The sequence below is a fragment of the Labeo rohita genome, chromosome 8 (assembly GCF_022985175.1).
Source record: "Labeo rohita strain BAU-BD-2019 chromosome 8, IGBB_LRoh.1.0, whole genome shotgun sequence".
Taxonomy (NCBI): Eukaryota; Metazoa; Chordata; class Actinopteri; order Cypriniformes; family Cyprinidae; genus Labeo; species Labeo rohita.
Window position 1 is genome coordinate 12166579 of NC_066876.1, and position 21881 is coordinate 12188459.

At 34.6% G+C, this 21881-nt stretch overlaps 1 protein-coding gene across 3 annotated transcripts in view; it reads right to left on the reverse strand.

Moving 5' to 3' along the window:
* gfra2a (GDNF family receptor alpha 2a) overlaps nucleotides 1-21881 on the reverse strand; it is a 90846-nt gene that overhangs the window by 52305 nt on the left and 16660 nt on the right. For all 3 annotated transcript variants that reach the window (XM_051117692.1, XM_051117691.1, XM_051117690.1), the window contains exon 3: nucleotides 5605-5691. In XM_051117692.1, coding sequence (XP_050973649.1) covers nucleotides 5605-5691 — 87 coding nt within the window. The remainder of the gene's footprint in view (nucleotides 1-5604; nucleotides 5692-21881) is intronic.

A 21881-nucleotide genomic window follows, 5' to 3' on the forward strand; every position in this document is an offset into this window, starting at 1 on the left:
ATTGGCTGTGACTGGCAAGTAAACAACTCTCATGCTTAGATATAACCACTTTGTTACATCAAAATAAGACTTAAAATGGCATGAAAACATGATCTGTGGGAGTTTTTAGTGAGTAAAAAGAATAGCTGAACATAAATTCACAAAAAAAAAATGCTTAAAAACATAGACTTGACCTGATAAGATTCATACTTGGATATGAATATTGAATATTGATTACAATATTGACTGGGACATTCATTTACACTTAAAAATAATAAATAAATAAAATAAATAAATAAAATAAAATAAAACTTTGAGGACTTTGGCTCCTGATTTCAGAACACCATTGCACACCACTGGCATACAGGTATGATTGGGCTAAATGAACTGAACATATAGCATTTTCAGTAGACTTTGCTAATTTCAGCCAGAAATCTCTAGAAAGCTTCACTGCCAGGTGTGAGGAAATCAGTGCTATCATTGGCTCTGCATGTTGTCTCAGAGCATCGCTGCATGTAGCTATCACTTCATCTCCTCTAAGGAATTAGCCTGGCAAATACAACCAATCATTTCCAATGCTGAACTCAGAATAGAAAAAAAAGCCTGGGGCAATACGGACAAAGTGAATCCTGAATATTACAAGGAGTATTTAACATGTAAATTGCATAAGTTACCTAATCTCAACACAACTTTAACAACAAACAGCAATATTTAAATTTCTTTTTTAAATTTTCCATTATGCATAAAGTGTATTATCATAAAATAGTCAATTCAATCAATCATTGCTCCAATTGCCTTCGCACACATTTATGGGTGTGTATTTGTGTGCACTTAGGCAGTGCATGTTCTAAATATATGAGCAAAAAGCTCATAAAGTCTTGCTTTTATTATCACACTATTATTACCTTCTTCTTTGGCCTGTTGTGACAGTAATGGTTAGCAGTGACTTTAAGAGTGGACCTCCATTATAGCACAGAGCAGTGAATGAGCAGTGAATGAGCAGTGAATGAGCAGTGAATAAACACTACACGGAGATACTAAATGCAAAGAATGGTTATGAAAGAGACCGCCATCGTTCAAATTGTCAGTCTGAACGCTGTTTTATTGGCAGCAGAAGATTTGATCAGCAGCTAGTGTAAATCTAGAAGCCACTATCAGTATAATAAAACCTCACAACTGTGTTATTCTGAACCTGCAGAGATTATGGTTTCATGCCACCGTAATCTCTGTTCTGCTTTTTTGCAACTACCCTTTCAGACACTGTCACTGAATTTCTTTTAATCGTTCAGTTTGATGGGGTTGAATGGGTAGCAAACCATAAAACTAAAATATGTGACGCTGGATTTGATTATGCAGGGATTTTTGAGGTGTTTTTTTAGTTCAAAGCACTACATTTGCTGTATTTTGTACACTTACTGAAATATCTTTCAGATGTGACCTACAGATCAGAATTGTTTGACTATGTATACTATAAAAATGCTAATTTGGATCAAACACAGAATAGAATCACCATTTTGACAAATGTTTTGGTATTTCCTGTATATCCACAGTGGTTTTTATGCAAAACCACACTATGTCTCTTATAAAAATTGCGGCATATTATCATTATCTTCATCAATTCTAATTGTGTAATGTGTTTCCATCAATAACCCTTTAGCTCAGAGAGACTGTGTGCACAAAATTTCACAAAATGAAAAGATTCCTATTTTAAACTCAAAAAACATATTGAAAGGTTAAAAAAATAATAGGCAATTTCTCACAGACCACTGTGCCTGAAAGGTTTTGTCTAATTTATATTCTACTTTTTTCTATTCTTCTATTTATCTGCTTTTCTTTTTCTAGTGGCTGATTCTTTTAGAAAGTGTTTCTGCTTGCCAGGCTTGAGGGATTTGTCAAAAGAAATGAAAAAGAAAGTGAACAAGAAGGAGAGAAGATTCTCCTGTTAATAGAGTCTTCTTCGCCACCTGAAATGACCCATGAAGAGAGTCTTATGTCATGTCATAAAAGGCTCTGTCATATTTCAGGCAGACAAATATTTTTCACCCTGGCCAGATATCTATCAAATTGAACACAGAGTGTGAACCACAATGTGAAGAAACGCTCTGAGATCCTGAACTACAGACCCACGTGAGGGGAATGTTTACAGGAATATTCAACACAACAACCATGTGTAACTCGAAGCATTATGATCCATACAGCTCTTTATCTGAATTGGTTTGTAGAAATTCATTATCCAGGTTTTTAACGAAGCCCGTTTCTGCGAAATAAATAAATAAATAATTAAGTAATTGACCCATCATGTTCTCACGCAGTGAAAAATAAATTGCGGAGTAAAATGGACACTGACAACATGCCGACAGAAAAGAAAGAGCAGGTTACTTTTGGTATGAAACAAAGTCTCAGCTTTCAAATTATGGCGTTTTTTAAAAAATCAATAAATCATTTTGCGGCTCTTTGATGTGTTGTGACAGATCACTGTAGTGCCTCAGTTCAAGCACCACATGAACCGATCATCTCTTCCTCTTTACTAGTTATAACACAAAATAAACATGAATGAACATCAGAAGGTGCCTTGTATCAACCGCAGGAAGATGTCAGTACACACCATTTCAAGTTCAAGTCCACCAATGTTAATCTACTCTCCTGTCTGGTTTGTATGTTGGACAAAAATGGCAGACTTGCCATTATGATTGGTCATCCCCCCATATGTTAGAATGTGATTTTTAAACAAACCAGTTTGTGAAATCCTAATGTGATTTTATATATCTCTAATGGTGAATTTGTTTTTCATAATTGTGACTTCATAAATCACAATGTAATTATATTTTGCAATACTGTAAATATTGTGCAATGACTTTGTTAAAATTTACATCCTGAGATATAAGGTCAAATTACAAGATATAGTTACACTGTGATTTATATATATACTGTACAGTGCTTTTCAAAAGTATTCATACCCCTTCATTTTTTTTTTTTTTTTTTTTGTGTTGTTATGTTACTGCCTCATGTTAAACTGTTTTAAATGACCTTTTTTGCACATCAGTCTACACTCCATACACCATAATGACAAAGCAGATTTATTAGAAATAAAAAACTGAAATGATTCCATAGCATAAGTATTCATACTCCTTTCTGGGACACTTAAAATTTAGCTCAGGAGCACTCATATCGCTTGTAAATGTTACTACACTTCGAGTGGAGAACTAATGGAGAAAAGGCTTGGTTGTACTGGTCACCAAGAAGCTGATGGTCACTTTAGTTGAGCTCTATGATCATATGTGCAGATGGAAGAACCTTACAGAAGAACAAGCATCACTGCTACACTCCTCCAATCCGGTCTTTATGGCATTGTAGCCAAACTCAGTCGTCTCCTCGTCTGTTGAACCTCAATTCCAAGCATCATGTTTGATGGAAACCAAGTACTGCTCATCACCTGCAGAGTACCAAAAGTAAAGTATGCTGGTAGTAGCCTCATGCTTGTGGGGCTGAAAAACTCAATGCACCAACATATTGAGAGAGCCTCAAAACCCAGTCCAGAGCATTCAGAACCTCATACTGGGCAGAAGGTTCACCTTCCAACAGGACATGTCCTTGAATGTCCTTGAGTGGCTCAGCTAGAGTCTGGCCTTGAACCCAATCAAATACTTCTGGAGAAACCTGGAAATGTCTGCCAGCCCCCATCCAAGCTAACCGAGCTTGAGAGGTGAAGATGTGAGGTGAAGAATGGCAGATAATTGCCAAATGCTGATGTGCAAAGATTGTCGCATCATACCCAAAAACACTTGAGGATGCGGTGCTTCAGAGTTAAGGGTATGAATACTTATGCAATGTATTTATTTCAGTGTTTTGTTTGTAATAAATTTGCAAATTTGTCACAAATCTGTGTTTGCTTTGTCATTATGGTGTATGGAGTGTAAATTGATGTGGGAAAAAATTTATTTAAATCAGTTTAACATAATGCTGCAACATAAAACATGAAGGAGTATGAATACTTTCGCAAGGCACTGTATATATAAATATATACATTCACTTTGCCAGATGTAAAGTCAGATTTTGTGCTCAGTGTGATTTTATATCCTGGAATTACTTCTTATAATTTGACTCCTCTATATATATATATATATATATATATATATATATATATATATATATTAATGAATAAATTCATTCTTAGTAAATTCTTAGTAAATGTTTTTACGTTGCTAATTCTATCCACTTACTGACTGTAGAGAAACACTATTAACAATGGTGCTTCCAGTGTTATATGAATCCAGAGATGTGTATCGCAGCAGTCGGACCACAAAGGGATCACAATTAATGTTGCCTGATCCTAAATATGGCACACAGGGCTGTTCCACTTGCAGATAGGGAGAGATTCACGCCAGGGAGCGGATACGGGCTGAGCGGGTCCGCCAGCTTTACCCTCAATATGTCAGTGTTCGTGCTGCGGTCCACTTGTTCCTCTCACCCTCTGTAGTAAATGAACAGACACAGCCAGTCTGGAATAATGACTTGGTCTGTCACATCAAATCAAAAGGTGCCTTCTCAATCTGTGAGGGCTGTGAGCGAAATGCAATGAGACGTATCTCAGGCCTCCTTTTTTTCTGAAAGGATTTTAAAGGTTTCATTACAGAGAAACCACAGGCTTTGGATCACTGTCTTGATTTGAAGAAATAGTTAATCCAAAAATGGTTTGGAAAAGCATGACGCTGAGTAAACGATAATAGAATGTTCAATTTTGGGTGAACTATCCCTTTAAATCAGTCTCCAATTGATCCAAAACTCATTTCCCCCTTTTATGTTGTCATATTTAATCAACCGAAGATGTGATAACCATATCAATACATGCAATTATGCAACAAAGACATTAAACACTACTTAACTCACCTCTTAGTGGAATTACACGATCACCTAATGTTTACATCATCAGCTAATGGAGGCCGGTTGTGTGTCCACATTCCCCAGGTGTGATGTTTTTATTTTGTATAAAGAAAGAACGAAAATATGCAAACTCCAAACCTCAGCTGCTACTCACAGCAGGCCTTTCAAGACACAAAAATGGTATTATGCAACAAATTGGCAAGAAGATTGATCTGACAACCCTGTTGAATCCACTATTTTCTGTAGTGCGCATGAGATTTGTCATTCACTGGCTATTTTTTCCCTCCAAATCTGAATAAAAATGAGTTATTCTGGTTGTTCCAGGCTCTGTGAGGCTCTGATAATGGATTGGAGGCTATATTTCTGTCCTCTACTGTCTGTAATGACTGCTGTCAGTGAATTAAACATTAAACTTAACTCATGCCAAGGTGACAAATGCCTAGAGTGGTTTTTATTTCACAGAAATAATCACTTGTTCTTGTTTCTTTTTCCTAGAAAATTATGACTAATTTATCTTCATTTCTCCTTGTACATTTTTGGGAATGTGCTAAAAGCAAAAATTAGGGAAAAGAAACTTCAACTGTATTGGAACATAATAATAATACATTTAGTGCTGGATTTTTTGAGCTTCATATAAGAGATGGCAGTGAAAAAGCAGCCAATATCAACATCAAACAGTGCAGTGCATTGCAAAAATGCATTCATTTTACAAGAATAAATTGTAATGAAAATATTTACGTTTACCTGAGATGATGGACGCCAGGCGAAATGCATCTGAATGTCGGTGAGGTGTCATGGGTTCATAAGGAGATGGCTCATAAAAGTCCTCACCTAAAACAACAACAACAACAACATAATTAGACTATTAAAATAATGTTTAGTATTATACAAACCAACTGCATGACCTTTGACCTTTAACCGCTTTTTGAATGATAGTGTGTAAAACAGTACACATTATGAAGTAATAAACATTTCAAATGCTACGTGGCATTTGTATGGTACAATACATAGTTGTTACATGACCTCGTTATGTTGTATGTTTAGTGCAATGATTGTGTTTAAAATGCTGTCATATGAAATAATGAACCAAAAAGCGATGTTAAAATCTCAGCTAGTATTGCTTACAGAAACGGAAGGTCAAGTAGAGTGCATTGCGTTATGATTTACATATATGCACTTAGAGTTTATAAATTTTCGAGGATAGTGTCATACTGAATGAAAAACTTATGTTTTTAGCAACACAAAAGAAGTTGCCTTTTTCCATCTGAAGGAAAAGATGTTTCAAACACAGCTCATGTGTTAACTTTAGCACATGTAGCTACACTACTTACTGTAGGAAAGCTACTACCACTGAGTCTTCGACATTTCACACTTACCCCCCTTGAAGAAATACTGTACATCATGCAGGTACTGTGCCTTTCCACTACTGTACAATAGTGCAAAAGTATGTGAAATAGGACCCATATATGGTATTCCATGCAGAAGATATGCATACTGTGCAGAATACATGCTGCAAACTGTAGAAGTAATAAAAGCAGTGTTGTTTTATGCCGTTTTAAACATAGCCATAAAACTTCCCTTGTGAAAATGAAGTACACTTTTGAAGGAGTACTTTAAAAGAATGTACTTAAGTATAAAATGAATGTAATGTTTTCAGATACAGTACTTTTTAACTGCAATTAAATCAAAATATATTATCATTTAAATTGATATAAAATGTAGATTTACAGTTGAGGTCAAAAGTTTACATACACCTTGCAGAATCTGCAAAATGTTTATTATTTTACCAAATAAGAGGGATCACACAAAATGCATGGTATTTTTAATTTAGTACTGACCTGAATAAGATATTTCACATACAATATGTTTACATATAGTTCACAAGAGAAAATAATAGTTGAATTTATAAAAATGACCCTGTTCAAAAGTTTACATACACTTGATTCTTAATACTGTGTTGTTACCAGAATGATCAACAACTTTTTTTTTTTGTTTGTTTTGTTTTTTGTTTTTTTTTTAGTGATAGTTGTTCATGAGTCCCTTGTTTGTCCTGAACAGTTAAACTCCCTGCTGTTCTTCAGATAAATCCTTCAGGTCCCACAAATACAGCATTTGTGTGTATTTTAACTCTTCCCAACAATGACTGTATGATTTTGAGATCCATCTTTTCACACTGAGGACAACTGAGGGACTCATATGAACTATTACAGAAGGTTCAAATGCTCACTGATGCTTTAGAAGGAAGCATGAATGTGGTGAAAAGAAAATGTTTTGAATTTGAAGATCAGTGTAACTGATGGAAACGTTATGTATGGGAAATGTTAATATCTTATATTATGATATTTAGGCAAAATAAGAAACATGTACACATCTTCATTCTTTTCAAAAGTTTACACCTGCCTCTCAATGCATATTTTTTGAACAGGGTCATTTTTTTTTTTAAAAATTCAATTATTATTTTCTTTTGTGGTCTGTACAGTAAGCATTATTTATGTGAAATATCTTATTCAGTTCAGCACTAAATATAAAATAACATGCATTTTGTATGATCGCTCTTATTTTGGTAAAATAATTAACATTTTGCAGATTCTGCAAGTGTATGTAAACTTTTGACCTCAACTGTTTACAAAACTAGTTGAACTTTTTTAACCCACAAGTACATCTTTATATGGAATTTCATAGCACTTCTATGGTCTTTAAAATATGGTTAAAGTGTACTACCGAATATACTGACAAACACTTATGGTAAACGAAAACATTTAGATTGCGCTTTAATTTCATTTTTATCAATTCTTGTATATCAAGTATTTAAATATATAGTTTACTGTAACTATACTTAAGTTTATTTCAATAATATAGTATTTTCTGCAAGTACAGTAAAAAAAAAAAAAATACTTTTAAGATGTCACATGCACTATTTTAATGATGTTCCAACTACCTTTCTGGGCATTGAACATGATAGTTGCGTTGCTGTCTATGCAGGGTAAGAAGATAAAGATGAACAATGGTCTTTCAGGTTTGAAATGGCATGAGGGTGAGTAATTAATGACAGGGTGGGACTAAGCATCAACAATCGTTCCTGCTTGCCTGAGAGGAACTAAATGCATTGGTTTCCTCTGACGAATCAATGCGATCAAAATGTGATGACATATTCATATTCACTACAGAGCCTTTGAATATCCAAATGAGACAAACGTGATACAGTAAAAAAAAGCAGAGTCTCAGCTTTGCTTACTTTTTAAAGCACATACTTTTTAAAGCATTCAGATTGGATGAGTGGTTCAAAGGTTATTAAATATTTAAGAACAATAGTTATCTTTAGCCATGGATGGCTGTCTCGGTCTTTGAGGGTTAATTTTTGTGTGAACTATTACTTTAAGTACTGTACACTATCAAATGTACATTTAATACCATTAAGCACACTTATTTTTCACAAGGTTGACTATACCATATATCTGGTGAGGGAATTATGTAAAAGTGATTTCATGGCTGCTGTGTGCCATCAAAAGACTATTCTGTGACCATTCATCTTTAAAGAACGTAGCATATAAAACTGAACCCAGTGCAGTCAAACTTTTTTGTTTTACTTGAAGTTCTGTGAATGCTAGTTGTCAAAGCAAGCTTTGTGACACTTGAACTGAGACAGAGAAAACCCTTAGCCTTGAGTGTGTGTGAAGCTTGTGCTTGTCAAAATTAAAAATTAGCCAGACTCTGCCTGCACGACTCCCTTCTGACTGTCTCTCTCGGGAGCTTTAATCCAGAATTTAAAATTCACAATCATTCCATGCGATTCACACACCTGCATACTAGCGGGGGGCACTCGGGTCCTCTTTTCTATTGGGGAATGCGGATCATTGGAGTATTTAAGCTGTGTCAGTCTCATTTTATCATACCGCGAGCTCCACTGTCACACAGCGGTCTCCGAGGCGGATGGGCTACGCGTGGACGTGTGCACATGTAGAGATGTAATGCAAGATGGCATATGTCTTCAGACAGTCCCTAACTCACATTAGATCACTAACATGGAACAGTGCATATTAAGCATTACTCCACCTGCTGACCGAGTGTCAAGGGCTCACTCTGCAGTTAGACAGACAGACAGTATGGCATGAATTATCCTAACTAAAATGAACAGACCACAGTATGAAATGTCTGGTACAGTTAAGTAAAAGAGCAAAAGGAGTTAATTGTACATTTGAAAAGGATGTAAAACCTATTCAGATTTTACATTCCAGTTATTAATTTAAAGTCACAAAAAAGATACTGCAGATAAACTGAAAATGTGAAATATTAAAGGGTCACTAAAAACACCAAAAAAATTTGTTTTGTAACCATATATGAATCATAATTTAAAAAAAAGGTTACAAATTAATTTTTATTCAAAAATGAAAACATTGGTATATCAAATAATTGATAAAGTAATTAATAAATCCAGACAAAAAGACGTCATTGACCGTAAAGCTTATTAAGAGCAAGGGCGTATGAACAATTTAAAATCTTTTGGATAACTGTAATTAAATATGATCTGCAGGGTCTGTGTCATGGCATTATTAAAAAACTGTGTCTGGAAATGGAAAATCAGTAACTTTTAGCCAAATTATAATAGACTTGAAAGGTCATAAAAAGTCATAAAAAGTCAGCAGAGCATTGATGTGGATGACTGATGACCTTTTATGATCTATGTGAGGTATGCTAATAATGATTTTAACACTCCAGAAAACAACAAGAGCAAGCAACAACCCACAAGAAAGAAAAATCACAAACAACATCTTAATTGTTTCTTCTAAACAGTAAGCTCACATTGAGAACAAACTGAGACATCTGCTTTCTCAGATGTTTCTCCTGAAAACAAAAACTGAAATTTCACGTGTCTAGAACTTCTGAAGAAAAAGTCTTTAACCAAAAAATGAACTCAAAAAATAAATATGAGCTAAGTTTTCCACATTCAATTTATATCTCATTACTCTTATTGCATGTCACCTGTGGTCTCATTTGTGTCTATTTCTATTTCCCCTAAGTAATCTTACGAGAAGCATCTGAGAAGTTGATACTCCAGTGGAACATGAGAGCTCCATTATACATCCAGAGCTGTGACGAAGCAACCTCCGAGCGATCAGCTTTTCCTTTGGGACTCTTATTTTTTCCACTTTGTTGTGACTGAATAGTTATATTTGAGCTTGACAACACAAAGCACAGTGTGAAGCTGTTTTAAATAGCACTTACTAAATGCACGGAACATAAGAATTAGCATATGTCCTTTCCCAAGTGACATTTCAATCTGAATAAGAGCTCCATCTTTCACTCGCTCTTCCTTCGCCGATCCTTCACCTGCAATCATCGCAATGTGAAGTGAACTCTGATGGTCATTTGGAGAGACAGCCTATTACCTGAGTCCACAGGGAGTCTGTCTCTGTTTTTCCCCTCGTGTCTTTCTCCCTCTCGCTCTTTCTTGTGTTCTGTCTCTTTGTCTCTGTTATGTGTCTGTCTCTTTTTGTCAGTAAGCCCAGCTCAGGAGTGCCGAGGTGACAGCTGAACAGGCAAACGCTGTCTGATGGTTTTCTACTAGAGAACACTCTGCGTCTCGCTGTAGCGTCAGGTGAGAGATGCCAAATGGCTCTCGGTTTCCACAGCTGCACGCGGGCAATCTTGGCAGGAGTTTTAACATGCATTCCACTACAGATTTGGATTTCTTCTTCAACACTGTGTGAGTTTTACAAGGAGTGGACATAAAAGAGCGAACAGGGCAAATATAGCATTGGCTTCTCAAGCAAGTTTTCTTGCTCAACATTACCTTATCATTACCATATAATTCTACATGCATTCTTATCCATCTTTGGCCTATCTTCAAATGTTTTTTTCTATTAAGTAGACATTGGGTCTCTTTTACTAAGCATGTATGCGCACAAATTTGTGCATGAAATGTGCAACCCAGGTTCACTGGGAATATGTACCTCTACATACATCTGCAACACCATAATTACGTACCGTAAAGTCCAGAGAGTGGCGCTGAAACATCTTCAATACATGACCATGGCATGTTTTTATTATGTTGGTTCAGGCACATATTGTTGCATTTTTATTATACTGCTTGAGGTACATATTGCGGCTGTTCAGAATTCAAATATCCAGGGAGTGTCGCTAAAGGTCAATGCTCCATCGTGTTAGAAAAATATCCCCTACACCAAACCTAACCCTAAACCTAACCAATAGTGTTAACAAATGCAAAAGTGATATTAAAAACGCATTTGTTGAGGCAGCTGTGCTATTTTGACTTCCTTGTGTAAATTTAAGCTGTTTTGTTGAACCGTAGTTTCACAGGTTTTGTGCCGGAGCTCGTTAACACTCAAAACCCTGTGTGTAAATCAAGCTTTGTGTGAAAAGGAATAAAAGTTGTCAGGATTTTACTGCCTCTAGTGTTCATTTCAGCTGGAAACTACAGTGATTTTTACATATAGGTATGTTTTTTCAGTTTTGCAGAATGTATATGGGGCACGTATTTGCAGTGTTGGAAATGTGCTTATGAATGGTTTTAAGAACAAATCACAATTCACTAAAAATTCTGCAATAAAACTTATTTTAAATTTACAAAAATATATAGGAACAACTGAAACCACACGTATGCAAAAAGCACTTACTCTTTACGGCCTTATAATTGTGTTGAGAAGTTGTATTTCATTCTAACACTACTATAGGCTAATTATATTTAAATATGTTGCATTACATGCATTATATTATCTATGTAGGCCTATAAATTATATAATAAAATTATTAAATAATACAGTTTAATTTAATCTTAAATACATTCCATCATATAGTTGATAACACAATGCATTAAGACCCAGGAGTGAAAACTTTTTGAATTTGAAGATCTAGGTAAATTGTACTTAATTTGTCATTCTAAACATGAAAGTATCTTCTGTTGCTTCTGAAGGGCAGTACTAAATCTTCATCCTGTTCAAAAGTTTTCACCCCCGGCTCTTAATGCATTGTGTTTCCTTCTGGAGCATCAGTGAACGTTTGAGCCTGTTTTAATAGTTGTGTTTGAATCCCTCAGTGTAAAAAGATGGTTTTAAAATCATACAGTCACTGCTGAAAAGGTTTCAAATATGCAAAAGATGCTGGAAAACTGAAGAATCTGCAGGACCTGGAGGATTTTTCTGAAGAACAGTGCTCAATTTAATTGTTTAGAACACGCAAGGGACTGGTCACAATAAAAGGCAACTCTAAAATGTGTTATCACACAGCACAATGCCACAGATGTTGCAAGTTTTGAGGGAGCGTGCAATTGGCATGCTGACTGCAGGAATGTCCACCAGAGCTGTTGCTCTGAATGTTGAATGTTCATTTCTCTACCATCAGAGAATTTGGCAGTACATCCAACCGGCCTCACAACTGAAGACCATGTTTAACCACAACCAGCCCAGGACCTCCACATCCAGCATCTTCACCTCCAGGTTCGTCTGATACCAGCCACCCGGACAGCTGCTGCAACAATCGGTTTGCATAACCAAAGAACTTCTGCACAAACTGTCAGAAACCGTCTCAGGGAAGCTCATCTGCATGCTTGTTGTCCTCATTGGGGTCTCGACCTGATTGCAGTTCGTTGTTCTAACGGACTTGAGAGGGCAAATGCTCACATTCGATGGCCTCTGGCACTTTGGAGAGGTGTTCTCTTCATGGATGAATCCTGTTTTTTTCTCTGTACAGGGCAAATGGCAGACAGCATGTATGGCGTTGTGTGGGTGAGTGGTTTGCTGATGCCAACTTTGTGGATCAAGTGGCCCATGGTGGCAGTGGGGTTATGGTATTGGCAGGCGTATGTTATGGACAATGAACAGCGACTTCACACAGCCATTGAAGAGGAGCGGACCAACATTCTACAGGTCAAAACAACAACCTGATCAACTCTATGCAAAGGAGATATGTTGCACTGCATGAGGCAAATGGTGGTCACACCAGATACTGACTGGTTTTCGGACCATTTAGTTTAGGGGTCACCAGACCCGGTCCTGGAGGGCCAGTGTCCCTGCAGAGTTTAGCTCCAACCCTAATCAAACACACCTGAACCAGCTAATCAAGGTCTTACTAGGTATACTTGAAACGTCCAGGCAGGTGTTGAGGAAAATTGGAGGTAAACTCTGCAGTACACTGGCCCTCTGGGAACAACTTGGTGACCCCTGATTTAGTTGATACTAAATAACTATAATGATCTTCTGATTAAAGTATTGTATATACTTCATTTTAGATAAGTATGAGTTAATAAGAAAATCTCAATAAATAAATAAATACAGTTCATATAATCTGTTTGCTGCAAAATATTTCATAAAAAATGAGGCATTGAAAACTTTTTTTTTTTTTTTTTTTTTTTTTCAGAAGGATGTGAGACTTGACAGAATTGAGATGTGTGAACATGTCTGTCAGCAGGTTTTCACTCTGGAACCAAAACATTTAATCTCACTGTATTTCTTTGACCAACGACACAACAGCGTAACCCTACAGTTCAATCTTCCCTTCAGATATTTATTTTTTGTGATAAGGCTTCTTTCAACAGAGCAGCTGATAAGGTTCAGGTTTTGGAAATAGTTTGCACAAAAATGAAAATTCTGTCATCATCTACTCACTCTCATGACAGTTCATACCTGTATGACTTTTTTTCCTCAAAGGAAGCAAAAGTTGAACATTTGAATTCTTTAAAAATATCTGACAAAAAAAAAACGTGTTTTAATGGTCATTTTACAAATTTACAGTTTATATACTGTACGATATCATCAAAAATGTTTTTATTTGATCCAAAACAGTAAAAACAGAAGCAGGTTTCCACCATGGGATTAAAAAAAGTTTTTCCTCACAAGTCTATGAAACATAAAGTCAGAATTACAAGATACAATTTCTGAGTAGAGAAATCAAAAGATATACTTGCAAAATAAATAAATCAGAGTTGCGAGATAAAAGGTCGCAATTACCTTTTTTTTATTCTGTGGCAGAAACAAACAATCCACACACACACACACACACACAAACTGAGAAAATAGTCACAACTGCAAGATATTTGCAGTATTTTATATCCCACAATTCTGACATTTTTTCCCTTTTAGAACAGAGAGTTTATGTCTTCAGATTCTAAGTTTATATCTGTGAAATAAAAATTCACAATTAACTTTTTAATTTTTTTTTTTTTTGTAGTAGCAGTATTCTGTGGTGGACACAAGCATCCACACAGCAATATTATGAAATGTTATAATAATATTAAATATTGTTTTTTTTATTTTAATGTACTTTAAAATATAATTTATTCCTGTGATGCAAAGCCAAATTTGTATGTCTTAGGTCACCAGGGTTGGGGCCATTCATGAATTGAATCGAGAATGAATGGTAAATTCCAATTCACTTCCTGGAATGGAATTGGAATTGGAATTGCATGCAGCTGACAGGAAATGGAATTGGAATTGAATTGGAATGTCAGGAAACAGAATTGAAATCAAATAAATTCCACTAAATTCCACTTGAGATATTTAGGCCTGCGAGATGCAATCTTAGCGATGCCAAATTTCAGGAAATGATGATAATTCGATGCAATAAAAAGTGAATGAAATACATGAATGAACATGACTCATTTTTTTGTGAGCTGAGACATATATTATGTGGTAATCATATATTGAATGTATAGTACATCCAGAAACTTATCACCACTGTCATTCAATTATTAATTCATAATGTACTGTTCTCATTTTTATTAACTTGCATTTGATCAACTCTATTTCATACATTACTTGGTATTTGTAAAGCATCATAAATAAAGTTCAAATGTATGTCTCTAAATGCAATCACAAATAAATGCTCAGAAACAGCAATAAACGGAATTCAGTGGAATTTCCCTGAATTGAATTCCACTTCCTGTAATTCCAATTCAATTCCAACTCTGTTTCCTGTAATTGTTGTTGAATTCCAATTCCAATTCCAATTCCATTTCCTTCTTTGAACTGGAATTGTTGAGTTCATTCCTGAATTGACCCCAACCCTGTAGGTCACATGATCCTTCAGAAATCATTCAAATATGCTGATTTATTTTTACAATTGGAAACAGTTGTGCTGCCGGATATTTTTTTGGAACCTGTGATTCTTTTTTTCACGATTCTCTGTGAATAAGAAGTTAAAAAGAACAGCATTTACAACAACAAAAAAAAAAAAAAAAAAAAAAAAAAAAAAAGAAGAAGAAGAAGAAGAAAAAAGTACTGACCCCAAACTTTTGAACAGCAGTGTAAAGTGTTAGAATAAATAAATAAATAAATAAATAAATAAATGATGTTATTTTTTAAAGAATCCTGAAAGAAGTATCACACTGACTATAAATCAGTATATTAGAATGACTTTCTGAAGGATCATGACACTTAAGACTGGGGTAACAGCTGATTACACATATATATGTGTGTGTGTGTGTGTGTGTGTGTTTGTTAGATATGTTTCTGGTCAAAGATCTGTATTTCCTAAAGCAGAGAGTAATTTAATACAAAATAAATTGCATCTAAACATAGATTGAACAGGTAGGGTCCATCCTGTGGTTTGGTTTCCCTGTGCTGTTTTGCCATTCCTTGCTTCAAGATATGTAAAGCATTAAAACAGAGCTGAAGTCCTGAGGTGATGAAGATGAATATATAAAATCTCTCCTGCGCAGGGAGCAACCACTTTGATGGATGTTTGTTGGAAGACCATAACCGTAAAGAATCATTTCTCCACAGTCTACTTTCTACTCCAGTATGTTCACTGTGAAAAATAAACACATAATCGATGAGCACAGCATAAAGGAAGAAGTGAGCTCAAGAATCGGCTGCTCTGTTGAAAGAGGACTTATCACACGAAATGAATATTTGAAGTCAGGCTTCAACTGTGGGGTGATTCGCCTGTGTAGTTAGTCGTAAAAATACAGAGTGAGATTTTTAGAACGGAACAAAATGATGATAGCAGCAGAGCTCCCAATCTGCAGCTAAATCACAGTGTGGTACGCTTCACTGATGCATGCTGGATAATTGCTTTTGTATAATTGTTTGTGAAGGACCAGAGAATGAGGAGAGTGCACCATTATCCTTAGACATTCAAAACATGTGTGACCTCTACGACATCTCCTGACAACATTTTCAAATCACGTCACGCCATTAGACTCCGCAGACCCTTTTCTTGCAAACACTGTAATGAGTTTATACTAAAACAACAGATTTGTCTGGTGCAACTTTGCATGTTTAGCTGTAATCCGTTTCTTTTTGTCAACTTCACTGGCATAAGAATGTAGTTAACAGCCGTCCTTAAACGATGCATTTCTCTTCAGTGCTGTCACTACCGCCTTTGTTCATAACATTGACGCTTGGAACACAAACTGTGTCTAATAAGGCCCGGCTATCCTGTTAATACTCCATTAGGTCAGCAGGAAACAAGTAATTCAAGCAAAGCAAGCACTAATGTCTCTAAAGCATCAGCCAAGACATTCAATATCAACCTGACTGAACCTTTGATCCCGTTCCAAAACAGACACGGGATACAGAAACAGGCTGAGATTCAATCCACAGTTTCCAATAGTTTATTTTAGAGACATCCTGTTAGGATACTTACAAAGTTCCTGAATTTACATAACCTGTGTGTGTGTGTGTGCGTGTGTTTGCTCTGGAGTATAAAATGTCCCCTAAAGTGAGCTGAAACTGGCAAAACATCCCTGCGGTGACATACAAAGATTCCATCAATTGCAATATGCTATAAATATAGTATATTATTCTTAAATACAGTAAATATTGCTTTTTTAAATTATAATTATTTTAAAACATTTCTTTCAAGTAACAAAGGGAATAATGCATATGGTACATAGTGTTATTATTATTATTAAATTTTTCAAATGCAAAAGTAGGAATTATAATTATTTAAAAAATCTCTTTCAAGTAATAATGAAATAATAAATATGGTACATATAATTATTGTTATTATTTTTTTTTTGAAAATAGGAAATTATAATAAAAAATGTTCAAATAAAAATAATAATTAATATGATACATTATTATTATTATTACTGAAAATAGGCAATTCTAATTATTTAAAAAACATTCAAATAACAAAACATAATAAATATGATATATTATTATTATTATTATTATTATTATTATTATTTATTTTTATTTTTTATAGGGAATTATAATTATTTAAAAAACGTTCAAATAGCAAACATTTATAAATATGACATTTATTATTATTATTATTATTATTATTATTATTATTATTATTATTATTAATTATTATTATTATTAATAATGTTTTATTGAAAGTAGGGAATTATAATTATTTAAATGAATGTTCAAATAACAAAAATAGGAAATATGACACATTATTATTATTATCATTATCATCATTTATTTGTAAAATGCAAAAAGTAGGGAACTAAAACTATTAAAAAAAAAAACTTTTCAGGTAGTAAAAATTATAAATATGTTGTTATTATTTTTTTTTAATTGAAAATAGGGAATTGTAATTATTAAAAAAACATTCAAATAACGAAAATAGTAAATATGACACATTATTATTATTACTATTATTATAATTATTATTATCATTTATTTTTAAAATGCAAAAAGTAGGGAATTATAACTATTAAAAAACTTTTTTCAAGTAGTAAAAAAAAAAATATATATATATATATATATATATATATATATAATATTATTATTATTATTATTATACTTCGGAAAGCAAAAAGTAGTATTTCTAATCATAATAATTAGAATAAAAAAAAATGTTTTGTTTAATATAATATATAGAAATTGTCTATCTAATATAGCAAAAGTCCTCATTATGTCCTCATTATTTCAAAGCAATTAACAAAAATGCAAATAACAAAATACAACAAACCATATGACTGTACATTTGGAACAGCTTTTTTTCCTACTTCTTCTTCAGATTTTGCAATATTATGGTGCAAATCCATCTAAAACCATTAACAAAATTCAGGAATATAAAAAAAAAAAAAAAGAAACTTTCAGGACTATACTGTATGGATAAGTAAAATCGGAAGCAAAACCAGTTAAGAACCACTGAGCTGACTAAACATAGGAGGCAGGGGCGAATTTTCTCTAAACTGCACTTGTAAGGAACTTGTAAGCTTATATTAATACAGACGTCAGAAAAGTCCTGTGAGACGAAGGAAAGCACCACTATCACGGCTACATTAATGCCTATTGTGTGTTGCAAAAAATCTGTACATTAATTAAAGAAGCAAACCTCTCTTTATCAAGAGCATTTAGGCACTTCAGCCAAGGGAAATCAAGATGGTAATTAGGAGGTAAAGATCAGAGAGTTCTTGAGGAATAGTGCCGCCACAACATTTCCACTGCAACACACACAGTACAGAGTGACACTAAAGACCTGCATCAATAAACACAGCTGAAAATACTTCTAAATTATCTTTGTGATTGATTCAAACTCGGTAGTTCCAAACCATATCGTGTACTGCCTCGTGAGACAAGTACTCATGAATCAGAGTTATACTTCACTTCAAATAAGGCACTGCAGTGTCTTTTCAAAGGATTGTGTAGTGTTGTCCTCAGAGCCATCAGTAAGGCTCCTTTTTCAAAATTAAATCATAAATGTGTTTCTTTTAACCCTTAATATGTGAAATTTATTAAAGTGTCCTATAAGATTACATCACATTGATTGCAGAACTTCAAAAGTGCATTCATCATCAAACTAAGTTCAAAATTGTACCATTGTTTCCATTTGTTTTGAAAATTAATATGCATTACCTCTTTAAGGATGCAACTGCATCATATTCAGTAATGAATTATAGATTTATGAATGACGTCAACAATACCAGGGTCTTTACATTCTTCCAGAGAGATGAGGATTAAATTGGAATCTCACCCCATTGTCCCTTTTTCTGTTTGCAGCAAACAGAGGCAAATGAGAGATTTGTGAGAGGGGTGAGGACAATAATCAGTCTCTGTGCGGCTGACATGTTTGAGTTAATTTAATTTCGCCGGGCTGCTCCTCCTGTTAGACCCAGTGATCATTTTTTACCCCACCCCGATTCATTCACGGCTGGGGTATTAATCAGGCTCAAGTCTGGATTTACCTGAGATATGTCTTATAGCCCATTCTAGACACCAGGAATACATGAAAACAAAGAAGCTATTTGATCATGGGAACTAGACAGAAAAAGTAAGTCCAAAAAGCCTCTAATTGAGATGCTCACTGTTTTTGTGCCTTTCTTTTTCTGTCTTCCTTTCATGCTGTAAAATTATTTCAAAATGACGCGTTGCAGTAGGCAAATGTGCCTTTTCTTAATTTGGGGACCATTTTGGTTTTATTCTGCAAACACAGTGGAACTGTGTGCAGTGTGTACTGCTGCTTCTGCTTAAAGAGCAGGAAAATAACGTTTCTTTTTGGTCCTTAAATCTGATTGGCTGAGAGCTATTTCCAGTGATGCAATATTCTAGTGATAACAGCTCTCCAACCGTTCCACTGTTTGTGTAACTCCACTTGCAGTATTTCTCACAGTGAGTGTCACGGTGGACACCTAAGTCTACTATAATTTTAAAAACAATACTGTTTTGTGTCATGGAATGTAGTTCTAAGAGTTTTTAGGTGAGAATGTACTTGTTTAGACTTTAAATATGCAGTTTGTTACATTTAAAGTTGAGGTCAAACGTTTACATACACCTTGCAGAATCTGCAAAATGTTAATTATTTTACCAAAATAAGAAGGATCATACAAAATGCATGTTATTTTTTTTTTATTTAGTACTGACCTGAATAAGATATTTCACATAAAAGAAGTTTACATATAGTCGACAAGATAAAATAATAGTTGAATTTATAAAAAATGACCCTGTTCAAAATCTTACATACGCTAGATCCATCTTTTCACACTTAGGTCAACTGAGGGACTCATGTGCAACTATTGCAGAAGGTTCAAATGCTCACTGATGCACCAGGAGGAAAAACAATGCATTAAGAGCCAGGGATGTAAACTTTTTAATAGAATAAATGTGTGTACATTTTTCTTATTTTGCCTAAATATCATATTTGTTTCATTTAGTACTGCCCTTCAGAAGCTCCAGAAGATACTTCAATGTTTCCCAGAAGACAAAATAAGTCAAATTTACCCTAATTTTCAAATTCTAAAAGTTTTGGCTCTTAATGCATTATGTTTCCTTCTGGAGCATCAGTGTGCATTTGAACCTTCTGTAATAGTTGCATATGAGTCCCTCAGTTGTCCTAAGTGTGAAAAGATGGATCTCAAAATCATACAGTCATTGCTGGAAAGGGTTCAAAACACAAACATGTTGAAAAACCAAAGAATTTGTGGGACCTGAAGGGTTTTTCTGAAGAACAGCGAGCAGTTCAACTGTTCAGGACAAACAAAGGACTCATGTACAACTATCACTAAACAAACAAACTAAAAACACAGCTGTGGATCATTCAGGTATCAATACAGTATTAAGAATCAGGTGTATGTAAACTTTCGAACAGGGTTATTTTTATAAATAACTATTATTTTCTCTTGGTCTGTATGTAAACGTTATTTATGTGAAATATCTTATTCAGGTCGGTACTAAATTAAAAATACCAAGCATTTTGTATGATCCCTCTTATTGTGGTAAAATAATTAACATTTTGCAGATTCTGCGAGGTGTATGTAAACTTTTGACCTCAACTGTATTTGAAAATTTGCTTCAACATTGAAGTGAGCTCCACAGTGTCAGCAGCCGTTCAGTGCTCACAAACTCGCAGAGAGCAGCTTTACCTTGGGCAGATCTTCTGTAACATTCAAAATAATGTTTTATTGTGAGTATGAGATTGAGCTGAAGAATGAATGCTGTATCAGATGCAGGTAATCACACTCGCTCAGTTCATCTCTCTCTCTTATAATACTCTACATAATACAGTGAGCTTTTAATACAGTAAGCTTTGAATAAGGCAACTTAATGTTCCTTTGTTACTAAAGTGACATTTTCGAATTAGTAATGGAGGCTTGGGTTCAGCTGTTATGTCAAACTGAGATATGAATCTGTGGCAGAAGGAAGTAGTTCCACACAAAAGAGGGTTTTTAAAGACAATGTTGTTGTTTCTTATGTATTTACACACTTGTGCCATCAAAGTGTTGTATAAACGTAATATCACACTCATAGCTATGCGATATGGCCGTATATCAGCATGCTGTGATTAGTTATGGCACTTGCCCTGCGGCCGAACCACAGTTGTGCTGATATACAACCATATCGCATTGCTACTCATGTGATATTGCTAAAAAAAATCACTGTAACCACTATACATATGCCGAAACAAGTCAAAACCCATAAGACACCTTTCGAATCATAAATAATGTTATATTTATGTTGTATAATGTTGTATTTATTCATTGCATTTTCATTTCATTTTAGTGTGCAACTCTGGGGCATATTCAATCATGCTCTTAATGAAATGGTGTATTAAAAATGAATAATATTGTGAAAGCATTTGAACGATTTTTAGGGAAAAACCCTAGGCTCACAAATGTCAAAACAACTATTTTCAATAAATTATGTTCAGCCGTGTTGTAGATGGTTTTTACATAAGTTGCACAAGTATTGACCTTAAAAAAAAAACAAAAAAAAAAAAACTGCAGTGCAGGTATGTCTTTGGTAGGTACAGAAGGTTACTTCTGAACTGAAATCCAAGACATGCAATGTGCAATTGATTTTACATGGTTCTTTGGGAAAGAGTAAATAATGGATTTGGCTGCATTTGCTATTGTATTTTAAAAACTCAAAACAGTTATTGCACCGCGAGACCAAGAAAGATCTTTGATATGACTGACAGCCAGTGTTTAACATTAGGTTACCTGCCAAAATACAAACATCACGACTGCATGACCTCATGATTGAGACTTTTATAATGGGGCCATATAAATAAAAGGAGAAAAACATAAACAATTCAGCTATTCAAAACCATAATTAGGCCACCTACTAATATCTACATTTGGGCGGCAGGTATGATTCAGTTAGGTTTCA